Here is a 13654-nt window from a genome sequence, read left to right as displayed (position 1 = left end):
GTCTTTTCCAACCTGAATGATTCTGTAAATTTGGAACTTTTATGGACTCAAAATGGGGAAAATCACCAAAATCTACAGAATATGAGAAGATGAATGACCACCAGTTCTTTGGTCTTCAGAGTTTTTTTTTTTTTTTCCCCAAAAAAAGTTAAGAAAAATAAGGTTTCTGTTCACCCAAGACTTTCTGCCTAGTCTTGACTGCCTTGTGTGACAGGTAACTGTTGCCTAGGTGTAGAGGGTCTTAGAACCTTCAAATGTAGCTGATAGGAAATAGAGTTATTTTGCCTCAATACTTTTTTCTTTCTTTTTTCCCCCTCTCTCTTTTTCCTCTTTTTTTTTTTCCTGCCTCTTTTCTTCTGTTTTCTCCTCTTTTTCATTCCACAAAGACTAAGAATTTTCTCTGAACCTTCATGACAAATGGTTCATGGGACACTTGCTGCTGATAGAAAGCTGTTTCTTATGACATTGACCTTCTCAACCTGCATTCCTCAAAGAAAGAAATGTAATGAAGACAGAATCCAGGAGTGATTTTCTAGTTCAATGAATGAAGAACAAACAAACAAACAAAAAACAATTAATAGATTTAAGTTCCAGACACGACCATGTTCTTATCTTAGTGCTTAATTCTTGCTAAGCTCTGGCAGCCATACATACGCATGTGTTTAGCTTTCAGAGAATACAAGATAATGTGACTTGTTTATCTTTCATGGCAGAACCCACCAAGTTGAATTGCCTTCTATAAATGAATTGGTGAAAGCAATGAACAGTTATCTGCCGGGATAAACTTCAGTCAATTTTCATTAAAACTTTTTATTTTAGCATATGTAAGGAATCAACTTAGGCGGCGTGCAGATGGTAAGAGACTGCGCGCAGTAGGATGCGTTTGATGAGACCATTACGTTACGACATTTTGCGAGGCATGTGCAGCTCCGCCTCAGCAGCAGCCGGCAAATTGTGCAATGCTTGTTGTCTTATCACAGGCTATTCCACGGTATTTCTGAGTATGCCTTATTTCAAATACTTAATGTAACACTTGTAGGGGAAGTGGTCTTCTTCCAGACTTCATATATCTAAGCAAACCACACACAACTGTTCTCAGTAAATTGGTAGATGCTCAAAGTTCGTTGGTGTTCCTAGGTGGTGTGCATATCCCTTGTTCTTGGTGTGTGTCCCTGAGCTGTTGGGCTCCTTCTGCTTGGATTTCCCATGACTGAGGCAGTGTTTTTGTTTCCCATGACTGGGGCAGTGTTTTTGAGCTTGAGCACCCTCACTTCTGTCAGGATGTGGATTGCCTCATTTGGGGTGAGAACAGGAAATCATTTTCTTCCTTCCTTAAACTCTGTTTCATGCGATACTGACATTTCTGTTGTTGGGAGGTGCGTTTGAGCCCAGCTCGTGGGTCTTCCTGAGCCAGCCATAAGCTGAGCTAACGGTTTACAGTCATTTCCCTCTCATTAAAGTCCAATTCTGCAAAAAGCTTTCACGAGGGGAGCCCTACATCACACAGCCCCGTCACACGGAGGAACGGTGACACATCGCCTCCTGGGGCAGCGGCTGCGGGCAGGCCCGAGCCCTAACGCCCGCCTCCCCCGGCGGGAAGGTCAACCCGTACAACCCTACGGCCGGCCTCCACAGCGCGGGCGGAGCGGGGCCGCGCCCACCCCTGCCCATGCGCGGCCGGCCGGCCGCAGGCGCGCAGCGCTTCGAGCCCCGCGCATGCGCGGTGCCGCCGCCACGTCCGTGGGGGTGCCCGGGAAGATGGCGGCCGCCGTCGGGAGGAGCGCCCCGGCGGGCAGCGCCCTGTGCCTGCTGCTGCTCTGCGGCTCGGCCCTGGCCGCCCGCGGCCCGGACGGCTCCGGTGAGCTCGGCGAGGAACCGGGCGGGCCCCGGAGGCCGTGTGGGAGCGGGGCAGCGCCCGCGGGAGAGAACCGCCCGGCGGGGCCGCCGCTGTGGGTCAGCGGGAGCCTTTTCTGGGCGGTTTTCAGCCTCAGAAGTCGCTGCGGCCGGCAGCGGTTCTCTTTTATTTATTTATTTGTGGGGTGTCTGTGAGCTGTGCGTCGCGTGGGCGGTGGTCGCGGCGGAGCGGGAGGTTTGGGGCCGTGCACGGGTGCGGGACAGTGTAACGGGCTCCATCAGGCGTCAGGCTCCGTGATTTGTTCTCCTTAACCCAGTTTCCTATCTATTTTTAGCGTTCTTCCTGCTTTTCTTTACAGAAACAGGCGTATTTCATTCTGCTAATCGGCTCCTAGTGAAGTCCGTTTGCTTTCTTTAGCCCCCATCCCCTGAACCTACAGACCAGCGGTACCAGCAAGCTGGGTGTATTTCAAGTGCGCTGAACTCCCGCTTGTTTTAGGTAGACTGCTACTTGGGCAGCAAAGAGAAAGGGGATTGCTAAGAGGAGGGAAGGAGCTGATCTGCGCCCGCGGCTCCTTCCTTGCTCCGGTCTTGCAGTCGGTGTATCCAAAGCACTCAATCCATGTTTCCCCTCGCCTGGCCTGATAGGTAGGGAATAACGAAGGAAGCGGTTCAGGATGTTGGACAGAAACCTGGAAGAAACCAAGAATTTTTAATTTCAGAAATCAGCTTGCTTTCTAAAAAGTAAATTTTCCCAGAAGTGAATTTTTACAGGTAATGTTTACCAAGCGGGCTGTGTAGTTAGTTCATCTGTCACCAGTGTTGAACGTGAATATCTATTTGTGAAGCTGAGGCGTCTCTGGAGTGCAGGCGCTACGTCTAACATCACCTGACAGGGTTGTGTAACTGTAAACAGAGCAACCACCATTTATCACGCCAAATAGTTCTGAGTAGATATCATAAATCAGTTGTGGTTTAGTTGCTAAGCTTGTTACTCGTGTTAAAACAAAGAATCAAAACTTCCTTATAGGAATAAGTAGAAATTATTTCCTCTCGCTGACGTGATCATATTCAGTATAGAAAATAAAGCAGTGTTCATTGCTTTACTGGCAGAACCTTAATAGGAAGTATTTTTTCCTTTGATACAAGTGACCTCTTAAAGGGTTAGCTGAATGTGACTGTATCTAGCAACTTAAATCACAGTCCAGAAATATGTAGATGTTACTAGGTAGCTGTTGATACCTCATTCCCACAGGAAAGGTAGAAAGAATCTATATTTGCTCTGCTACTTCATTTCCTTCTGGATGAGAAATGTTTAAGAACCTGTTCTCTTTATTTCCCCACTTACTAAAACAAAGAAACAGTTTTTGGAGAAGATGCATGTTCATGGAATTACTTCGCAGTTCAAAAATTGTAGTGGAATATTTGTAGAGGGTTATTCTCGTTCCTTTTCTGAAAGAGAAGGGGGCTGTAGTAACTCCTGGTGAATTAAATAATTTTCTTTCAGTATATATTCACACCTCTGGAAATTTTTAAATTGAGTAAAGAAATAATGTTGACTTTACCGTTGAAAACTTCTAATGTATTCTAATGTGGGAAAAAATTAGTTGTCGTTTTCTCTAAAGGTTAGGTAACCGAGCGAGTGGGGTTGGAGCCACAACATGAGCTGTTGGGATTCTTTTGCAGTTAAGAGTATATCCTTTTAAAACTTTCAGGTTAAAATAAATTTAAGAACAGCTTAAAAGTCTAAGGATATGTACAGGGTTGCTCTATACGGACAAACATATCTGTGCTTGTTTGCTTTTCAGTGAATTTACCTATTGCTCTCTGATACTTTTTGTCCATCTGGTGGGAGCAGCAGCAAGGTCTGACGTCTACCTACCTCACTAGTAATGCGCCAACTAGCTATAAATATGGAACTTATCTTGCAGCTGCTTTTCCTCGTATTTATCTCCACGTATACAGGCTTTATTCCTGAGGGGAGATAAGAGTTCTCTAAGCTTGTCCTCTACAAGAAACGAACATTTAAAGTTGACCTGGTAGTTTGGACTGGTAATTTCTTCATCAGTGACAACTGTTTTAAATGAAAAGCAGTGGACACCGTCATGTCTAGTTCTTGTGAGAGTAGTGATTCTTTGCTGTGTTATAGTTGGTTAAGGTGTAATTCGTGCTGGAGAAGTGTACCATGCAAACAAGGAGAGGTCTGTTGTAACTGATCCTCTGTAAATATACGTGTTTCATGAATAACATGATTCAGTATCCTCTGAATAATATTTTACTTATGAGTAATTTGACACAAGGAGTTGGTTCAGTGCTTCATTTCTAGAATTTGTAACTTTCCAGTGAGCCAGGGAACAACTTGGGAGCACTTAATAAACTATTAAATTATTTATTTAAAAAAAAAAAAAAGTTTGATATGCCAAAAATAAAAGTTAGGTATGGTCCTACTATTAAAATTATGAGGCTACTGAAAGTCTAAAACTTGTTTTCCATTTTTAAGGTGCCACCTGATTTGAATCTGGGAGTTCATAAGTAGCCAATGTTTTTCAGTTCTTAAAAAAAAAAAAAAGGCAAAGAGCTAACTAGTCAGATTTATAACACTTCACTTCCAGATTCAAATCTTCCTTGAGAGAAAGTGTGTTCTTACGGAGAAAATACCAGCCACATACGATTCTATGTTATCGTAAATGTACAGCGGGAGTGAAGGCACATCTCAGAACTTCTGAGTCTGGAAAAATAAGTGTGCTGAATTTTTCAGGACTCCTTTGCATACGGATCTAGTAAGCATGTGCTCCCGAGGTATAATTCTTGTCCCACTTAAGACTTCTTTTTTGAAGTTGCCAAAGTATGTGATTGTGTATTTCTGCATATGAACTCTAAAAGGTTTGTGGTATGAAATATGTCCTGCTTGTCATTATAAGACTTCTTGTCTGTAACATAAGCGCCTTGCAATCATTTTGTTTTTTAGGTGAAGTATCACAAGAGAAGCTAGTGCCTTGTCCTTAATAATGACTGTTTCTCATCTGTTTCTCAGATCCTGTGGGAGCGGAAACGGTTCAAAATGTTTCTTCTAGAAATGTGAATGAAACGCTAAGTAGCTCCCAGAATTTGACAGACACCTTGCAGAGTATAGCCCCAACAAAAAAAGCGGCAAGCCCAACAACAGCTAAAATCAATTCTGTGACGGCAGTGAAACCATCCACAGCAAAAGGTGATTCTCCATCGAACGAGCTCTCTCCTGCCGTGACTGCTAGTCCTCCACCTGCCCAGGTGGAGGTTGATGCTTCTGAAGATACTAAAATTGAGGAAGAGGATCTTCTGACCGATTTGAAAGACACACTAAATAGTTCACCACCCATAGAAAAAGAACCTCTGGAGTCAGATGGAGGAGATGACTATGGTCCTTATGAAATGACATCGAATTCCAGGTACAACCCAGACCTCCTTGAGATGCCAGAAGATGAGGACTCTGACACCATTAGTAATTACAATGAGGAAATCAAGTCCCTTGATGAGAAGATAAAAGATGTTTCTGTCACAGGGTTGGAAGAAGAAGATGACAGCCACTTCTTTTTTCATCTGGTTGTAGTTGCCTTCTTAGTAGCTGTTGTTTATGTCACCTATCACAATAAGAGGAAGGTAGGTATGCTGTGAAAGGTGGAGAGATGACGTTAGGGTTAAAAATGAAGCTGCATTGCCTTGTAAACTTTTTTTGTAAGAGGTATTTAGCTTTTTGGAAAATTAAATCATTGACCACTTAGTCTTGTTGTGGTACTAACATGCAGATCATTGCAGTTATCTTTATCTGTACAATGAAAATAAACTTGAATTAAGCATTTAAAATTAGAAAATCAATTAAATGATAGCATTGACAATCAATCAGTTCAGTAACGTATGCTCACAGTATACAACACGAGTTCTAGACAGGAGGCCTGAGTGAAGTCCTGTGAAAGGTGATTAATTTTGGTACTGCACAAGATTCCAAACACCAAAGTAAGGAACATTAGTCCCAAATGATGTGGGAACGTTCTTGTTCTGACTATGATAATCCTTGCAATACATATTTACTTTCAGGTGGTCTCTATATGGTACATATTCTGGGGGGTTAACTGTAAACTTTTAGGAAATGTCTAAGGCTTTTGTTTCCAGGTTTACAAAGACAAGCCTGAACTTAGTGTTTTCAGGTAACTGTTTCTTCAGGACAAACTAAGTACCTGTATCTCAAAAGTAGCCTGATCAGAGTTACTTCAAAATACATTGTTAGCAGGGGAAAACTAATTCCAGCCCAGCCAGAGCCAGTATAGGTGTGCACACAGATGGGCTATACATTAGTTTCTAGATGTGAGGAAAATTTAGTGTTTATCATTGTAGAAACACTGATTTGGTCTAGCATTTTGGGGACTGTGAAGCAGAAGTGTGTTTTTTTTTTTTTTTAAAGCTACATTCTTTTCAGAGTCCCCATGATCCTCTTGCCTTTGTTTCGGCACCAGTAATACAAGTAATTTTCAAAAAGGCAAAATGTCAGAATAGATAAGATGAATAAGGTGATAAATGTCATCAAGCTGGGAATAATTTTAATAGCCTGTATATGCACTACCACTGCACACACATCTTCACTAGAAGAGCTATGAGTTGAATGCTGTGTTTTTGCCAAACTGCAGCTGAAGTTGCCAGTAGGTGACTTGATGGCAAGGATGACAGGGAAATGTCTGAGTGCTAGTGCTGTGTCTTACAGCAACAGTAATGCCATTGCCAGGTCCTCGGATAGAACTGTGATACGAATACAACTGTTACGCTGGCTGTCAAAACCGAAATGTTTTTCCATGCCATTCTGAAAATTGTCTGCTTTTTCTTTCAGATCTTCTTGTTGGTCCAGAGCCGACGATGGAGGGACGGCCTATGCTCCAGAACAGTAGAATATCACCGTTTAGATCAAAACGTTAATGAAGCAATGCCTTCCCTGAAAATAACTAATGACTACGTATTTTAAAAGCACTGTGATTTGAGTTTGCTGAACTTATCACTCTTTGCCTGCCTAATCATGTAACAATATTCAGGTATTCTAAATATGCCACTTGTACTGGAATGAGAGGTACTCTCTTTGACCGGGATGTTTTTGAGATTAAATCTCATGCAAGATCAAGGGCATGATGCATCTGTTTGCTACTTTGGTCAGATTTTTAAATCAACTATAAAGATACAGTTTAATAATTAGTGCTCTTTCCATTCGTTAGGCATCTTCATTGGTGTCTGGAGCAGTCTTAATAGTTGTAATACAAAAAAAAAAAGCATAAAATATTTTAGGTCTAATAAATTAATGAGTTTGGCATCACTAAATCAAATTAATGATCTCTTTGCTAATCACTTATATGGCTCATAAATCCTGCTATATTGCAAACTTAAAATATAATTACTTTTTCCTGTGCTTAAATTCTGATGCTGCAAATCTTTCATCTTGTCTTTTTTTTGTTCTGTTTTTGCTTTGCGTAGCTCGATCCTGTTTTAGGCAGAATGGCTAGCATGACAACTTCATAATTTCTGTATGTGTTCATGCAGTAAATCATTTAAAAAGAATTATGTATAAAGCATTTTATTTCAGAAGTTACATACTGCATATTTCTTTAAAATGTTTGAGATCCATGAGAAAGTATGCAGCTTCTTGACTGTCCAGCTTTTTTCCTGTAGTGATATTTGTGACATTTTCATTATCTTTTGAAATTAATGAATGGAAAAGAAGCCTTGTTGAGTAAACCTACTAAGAAATAGGCAGTTGACAGGCTTCCAATAAATCAAAGCTTTCTGCTGAATTTTAAGAATGTTGGGAAAAATTTATGTTGTTGGGTATATTATAAATAGGAGAGGCCTGAGAGAGTAAGAATAATTTATTTTGTTGTTATTCTGACCCAGGTAACAGGCAGATGAAGGTAATGGTGTGTGGGGCTGCCAGTCTGTGGACAGCACACTCTAATTTTTGAAAAATATTTACGCATTAATGTAAAGCAAGTTACTGGTACAGTAGTTTTTTTTTTTTTTTACCTTGTCTTTTGTACTTTATTTATGTTTTCATGAGTTGTAAAATATAAAATCTTAGTTTTCTGTACATTCTGTTTGTTAGGTTTCAAACTGATAAATATGTAAATAATGGTGGATCAGAACCCCATAATTAATGACTTGGTATTCAAGTAGTTATGTAACATTTTGAAAAAAATAAATAAATTTACAGCTGTTGGCATGAGGAATCTGAAGGCATGATGCTATCTTAAAAAGGAAGTGCTAAAAGTTCTAAATCCTGCTGTTAAATGCGTTGTTTTCATAACCACAAGAAAGTAAAGCACAAACAAAATACTCCAAAACTCTTTTCTTGCAGTAATTTTTATCATATTTGGACTTGTATCACTTAATATTTTGAATAAGGTTTTTAAAATAAATGACAATAATAAGCTTGTGTTTTTTTATCTTAACTACTTCACTGCTTTTATACGATATCTGCTGGTAAAGAGCTTGCTTATGCTTGGGATTGGACAACCCGTTCAAAATCATATTTTTTCTTTGCAGAGGGCAAGTTTATGGAGTTTGTTTTATGACTCTCTTAGATGGTATGTAGGGTAGGTGGCAAGGTTCAAATTAATTTTTTTAAGCTATAGAAATTAATCATGTTTTTAACAGGTAATTTTTTTTATATAAGTTGTATAATTAACAATTCGTGTGGAAGATACTTGAAACTCTCACCTGAACATACCCCCATTAAAATAAACATTGCTGTGGTCGAGATCCAAAGGGGAAGGTTACTCTGCAAAGCTCCTTTATTATGTTTAGATGTTGGAGAGAAGGGAGCTAATAAATATTTTTGCTCCTAACAAGTTCAGTAACTTTCTCTTTAAATAACAGTCGTAAAGTGTTTTTGACTTTAGTCAATGGTTTGTTCACCATGTGTGGTTCCTTTCAACCTGGCACCACAGCCCTTACACAGGACACGGAATGAAGTATTGGAAGTGCCTGACAGCAGAGAAGTACGATGATACCCATGTTAAAGTTCACTTTGAATGCCATTTTCTCTTCAACCCATCCGGTGAGTTAGGCCCTCAAGTCACCTCTTACATTTTCAAGCACTTGACTGACTATAGTGGCTAGAATAATGTTGGAAAAAAAAATAGAAAATCAATGTTGACCAAAATTAGAAGAAATAAGATATTTTTATTGGTTTCTGGAGTTCATATCTATGGTTACCTTATTCCATGTTGCGTCTCTTCCAAAGCCCTTGAAGCATGGTTCAGCTGCCTGAATCAAACCACTCTAAATATTTTTCTTCCAGGCTTTCTGAACTAATAACAATGTCCCCTTTAAGATTATGCATTAATAGGCTAGAATAAAAATCTTGCTTTCTTCTTGTCCTTAAACTGCTTGTACTTGTGCAGACTGTCTGTGGGAAGGGAAATTTATTAGCTTCCCAGCTTCTGCGCTGTTCCTTCCAACAAAGAAACTCTTTTAAAAAAACATAACTTTTGCTGGAGGAAGAATGTGCGGCTAATAGCAAGATTGCCTTTTGTGAACTTCTTAAGGAAAATTGCCAAAGGTCTAACATCAAGTCAATTACGAAACCTGCTTCTTTGCAGTGTGCTTGGGTGCCGTTGCATTTTAAAATGCTCTGTTTTAGCTCTGCTGTGACTGTGCTTGTCCCACAGCTTTAGTATTCATTAGTTGCACCTGACGGTATTTAGGCTAATGGACTGAAGCTCGCTTTGGCTGCACTGTGACAGTTACTAAATTCTCTTTCGTAATGTATCTTTAGCTGTTTTCTCTGAAAATGCCTGTGCATGAGGTGGCCTTTGAGGAGGACATTGCATCTTGAGCCTTTTGCTCTTGATAGTCATATCAGTACTGAAATCTTTTCATCTAGGGAACTGATACTGAGATTGTGAAATCATGGCTTGCATGTGTGTCTTCTGTAGCCAGATGCAGCCAACAATGCTTCGCTCCAAATACTGAAGATAAACAGTTACTCTTTGCTTGCTTTAGCTATTGTGCACAATAGCTTTGTATTGCAAATAAGAGAAAATTTTCTTTTAAATATTTATGCATTTTCTTTAATAAGGCTCTTTACCAATAATACTATGGAAAGCTATTCTGAATGGTTTTAAACTCACAAAAAATTAACATGCATTTGAAATCCTTGAAGTTCTTTAAACAGCAGGTTTCATTTGGGGAATTATCTAAATGGATTCACTCCTAGGATGCTAATGTATTTTAAGTGCTTGAGGCGAATCTTGCTCGATAAGGTTGGCAGTGACTGTAGTAAGCTGCCCCAAGAGATAGGCTTGCTAGACTATGGCCATACATAGCAGAAAGTTTGCAGATGCATCTAAGCAAATTAGTTTAAATAATGTTTGTGGAATCTCTCTGTTTTTAAAACATGCGTGCTGATGGTCCTCTCTGTCATTCAGCTGATAATGCCGGCATAAGGGAGAGGCTGCAGTACCCGTTAACACTGGGTGTCTGTGTCCTGAAGGAATGAGTGCTAAATAATCAGCCTGTTACTGAAGGCATGCTGCCATCCAGACCCCGCAGTGTGGTAAGGTGTCCTGGGTTGACGGCTGGCCGGTACTTGTGCTCACACTCACCATTGCTTGTAGCAAGAGAGTACAGGAAACAAAGGCAGAAAGTACTGCACTGTCACCTCAACCCCGGATGACTGTGCTGAATTGCTTCTCCAGTGCACTCGTACACCGTTCTGTTATCCTGGTACCATAAAAGGACCACACACTTGCGCAGACCAAAGATTTGAAATGCACTTAATGGCTTCAACTCTTTTTTTTTTTTTTCCAAGGAAATCTTTTTCATTCACAATAGCCCTTGGATCGTCTCCTGTACAGGGGAAGTGCCTTGATATATTGACTTGGGTGGCTTGATACGGTGCTTCCTAATAGCACCAATAAAGGGGGAAAGGTTTCATATGACCCAGTTTTATAAGGACTCCACCAGCACCAGGAGAGTGGGGCGTATGTCATCCGTTGTGCAGTAAAAGAGCCATTTGCTGATGAAGTAATCAGGGTTGAACTACTGTTTTTTAATTTCTTTAATTGAATTTGCTTGTGGAAAATTAAGAGCAGGCAATCAAAAATTCATAAGGTGCTGAGATCAAACAGAGGAAAAAGCAAGCAGATTTATGTCAGATCTTACCAACAAGAAATGTCTTGATGAATTTCTTCACTGAAACAAGGAAACTTTCTTGCATTAAGGTGAATTATGACTTCCATCAGTATTCTGATAAAAGGAATAAAATATTCCAGAAGAGCTTTCTGATTAAACTTCTAAAGATGAAAGTTGAAGCTCTATTTATGTAGGTTCTCGTTAGTGGTTGAGTTTTATGAAATGAAGAAAGAAATAACGAATAGGATTGTTTAAACAAACGATACATTTCACTTTTACTATCCAGGAAATCAGGTATTTTAAAATATTTATAGTTTAATTTTCATTTAGTACCAGCGCATATTACTCAGCTAAGTCAACTGTCCTTGGCTGCTGCTCAGCTGTGTACAGGGTGAAGAGAGGAAGGTTTATCTAAGCAGGGTGGTTTGAGTTACGGGAAATTAATTTGCAATGTGGAGATGAAAAATGTGGTGTCTCTTAAATTTAAATGCTACAAAAATATTAGTAAGTGAAAGGGGATATTTCTATGGTTCTCACACAGACTGCTAGTAATATTAGGGGAGGAAGAATATTCTACAGCTGTAACTCAGACTTAGGAAATCTTTGGTTAGTTCCCCAAAAGGGAGCAGGTATTTCTCACGCATTTATAAGATATATATTTCTTGTACAGCCTGTAGCTGTACAATCCTTCTTCCTGCTTTGATTTTCAGCTGTTCTGGGGCACCGAGCTGGTTTACCATGCATCCAGAGCCGTGCCAGAGCTCTCTCAAGGCAAGCGAGCAGAGTGTTCAGGACAGAAATGGGAATGCTCCTCTTGAAGTAGCAGCAAACTGTTAATTTGGCTTCTTCTAAAGCTGTTACCAAGCTACCTCATAAAACCAACCCCAAAATGAGCATTTTATGTTGTAGAGTCTGGGTGGATGACTGCTCGCTGCAATCTCAGCATTATGATGATTTTTGTTGCTGAAAGGCCAGGCTGGCCTGAGGCTTTGGGGTTTCTTTTGGTTAGTCTGGGGTTGTTTTTTTTATGGAGTGTTTTAGGAGGGACAGCCCTGAGCTTGGCGTGCTTGGCCCTGCTGCTCCCCTCTCCTGTCCCGAGCCCAAACCGAAGCTGCGTTTTGCACTCGTACAAGGCTGAGTGGCTTTATGGGAGTGCTAAATCCTCATGTAAGGCTGATAGAGCAGTAATCTTCAAGGCCATATATCCTAGCCACCACAAAGCAGCAGAACTAATAACATCATTCTTGTGCCTTTTCTTTCACAATAAAGTGTTCTTTAAGGAGGAGCCCACAATACTGTTTTTTTGTTAAATCTTTCTGATACAGAGCATCTGGATGTCCTCACTGTAAGAAAAATGGTTAATATCACAACTTCTCAGTTCTCCCGTTTCCAATATATCTAATTAGAAGGGGAAGAATGAGATCTCTTCTATAATTGGTCCTTAAATCATTATCAAAATCATTTAGCAGCCTCCTTAAACTTATTTTAATTACAAGGTCTATTGCCTTGTTAAGTTATTAGCACTGAAAATCAGTAATGTTGGCAATTTCCAATGTTTATTAAAATGAAAATACAAAGGTCATGTTATCCTTATTGAGGTGCACTCATTCAGGTTTTATTAAAGATTAAATCAAACCAGACTTAATCACTCTGCTTTATACAATTCTGTAAACAAAGCATGTGATTAAGCTGTGTAAGGAAGCTGGTGGGATAAGAACTGAAGTTCAGGCTCACAAATATACCAAGGATGCTGAAATACTATTTCCAATTCAGATTACATGAATTAGTGGACTCCCAGATTTGCTGATTGCAAAGCTGTTAAGAATGTAAGCTTCCTCTGCAAGGTTGTGGAATTACGGTGCGTATTTTTGTTGTTTTTCCTATGAGGAAACGCTGAGAGACCTGGGTCTGTTCGGTCTTGAGAAAAGAAGACTGAGGGGGATCTTATCAATGTTTATAAATACCTGAAGTGTGGGAGACAGAGGGATTTGGCCAACCTGTTTTCAGCGGTCTGTGGGGACAGGACAAGGGGCAGAGGCCACAAAATGGAGCCCAGGAAGTTCTGCACCAACATGCGAAAGAACTTTGATTATGGGAAAGATGCTGTAGGTGTGAATAGGTGCTCCCTAGCGAGGAAAACTGTCCTCAATCCCCTTTTAGTGCAGGACGCCTGGGCTGGATCATAGCAGAAAGGGCCACACGTTGCCTCACCCCGATGGTGAGGCCTTGAGGTGCAGCCACCTTTGGGGCTCTGTTACCCTCCTTAGCTTAACGCAGGGCACGCAGCCTCACCCGGAGCTGGCTGCGGCGTGCTCCCACGTAGCACTTTGGGGACTGCTGGATGTGGTGGCATCCCGAGCACTTTTCTGTGGTCACAGGGCTGAGGGGAGCCCTGCAGAGGGTGAAGGCTGGCAGGAGGCTTCCTGCCCGGCTGGGCGGGGAGGCCCAGGGTCTGAGCTCCATGTGGGGAGGTGGACTGGGAAGGGTGAGTTCGCCTGTAGCCACCCGTGGCACCTGTGGGAAGCCCAAGCCTTGGAACAAGGGGCGCCGTCTGCATGGGGCTGAGCTGCAGAAGCTTATTGCTGCTTTTAAAGGCCTGCCAGCACGAAGTTTCTGAGGGGAGGCAGCCCCTATCCCCAGCCCCGGGGAGCCC

The 13654-nt window shown here is 41.1% G+C and overlaps 1 protein-coding gene across 1 annotated transcript; it reads left to right on the top strand.

The window, feature by feature from the left end:
• Positions 1 to 1698: 1698 nt before the first annotated feature.
• C14H5orf15 (chromosome 14 C5orf15 homolog) lies at positions 1699 to 8295 on the top strand. The gene is made up of 3 exons (XM_048057039.2): positions 1699 to 1858; positions 4889 to 5493; positions 6713 to 8295. The coding sequence occupies exons 1-3, from the start codon at positions 1717 to 1719 to the stop codon at positions 6842 to 6844; spliced, it is 879 nt and encodes a 292-aa protein (XP_047912996.1). The 5' UTR covers positions 1699 to 1716; the 3' UTR covers positions 6845 to 8295.
• Positions 8296 to 13654: the final 5359 nt, after the last annotated feature.

The sequence above is a fragment of the Anser cygnoides genome, chromosome 14, assembly GCF_040182565.1.
Source record: "Anser cygnoides isolate HZ-2024a breed goose chromosome 14, Taihu_goose_T2T_genome, whole genome shotgun sequence".
In the NCBI taxonomy this organism is placed as follows: domain Eukaryota; kingdom Metazoa; phylum Chordata; class Aves; order Anseriformes; family Anatidae; genus Anser; species Anser cygnoides.
This window is presented reverse-complemented; position numbering and strand designations above follow the sequence as displayed.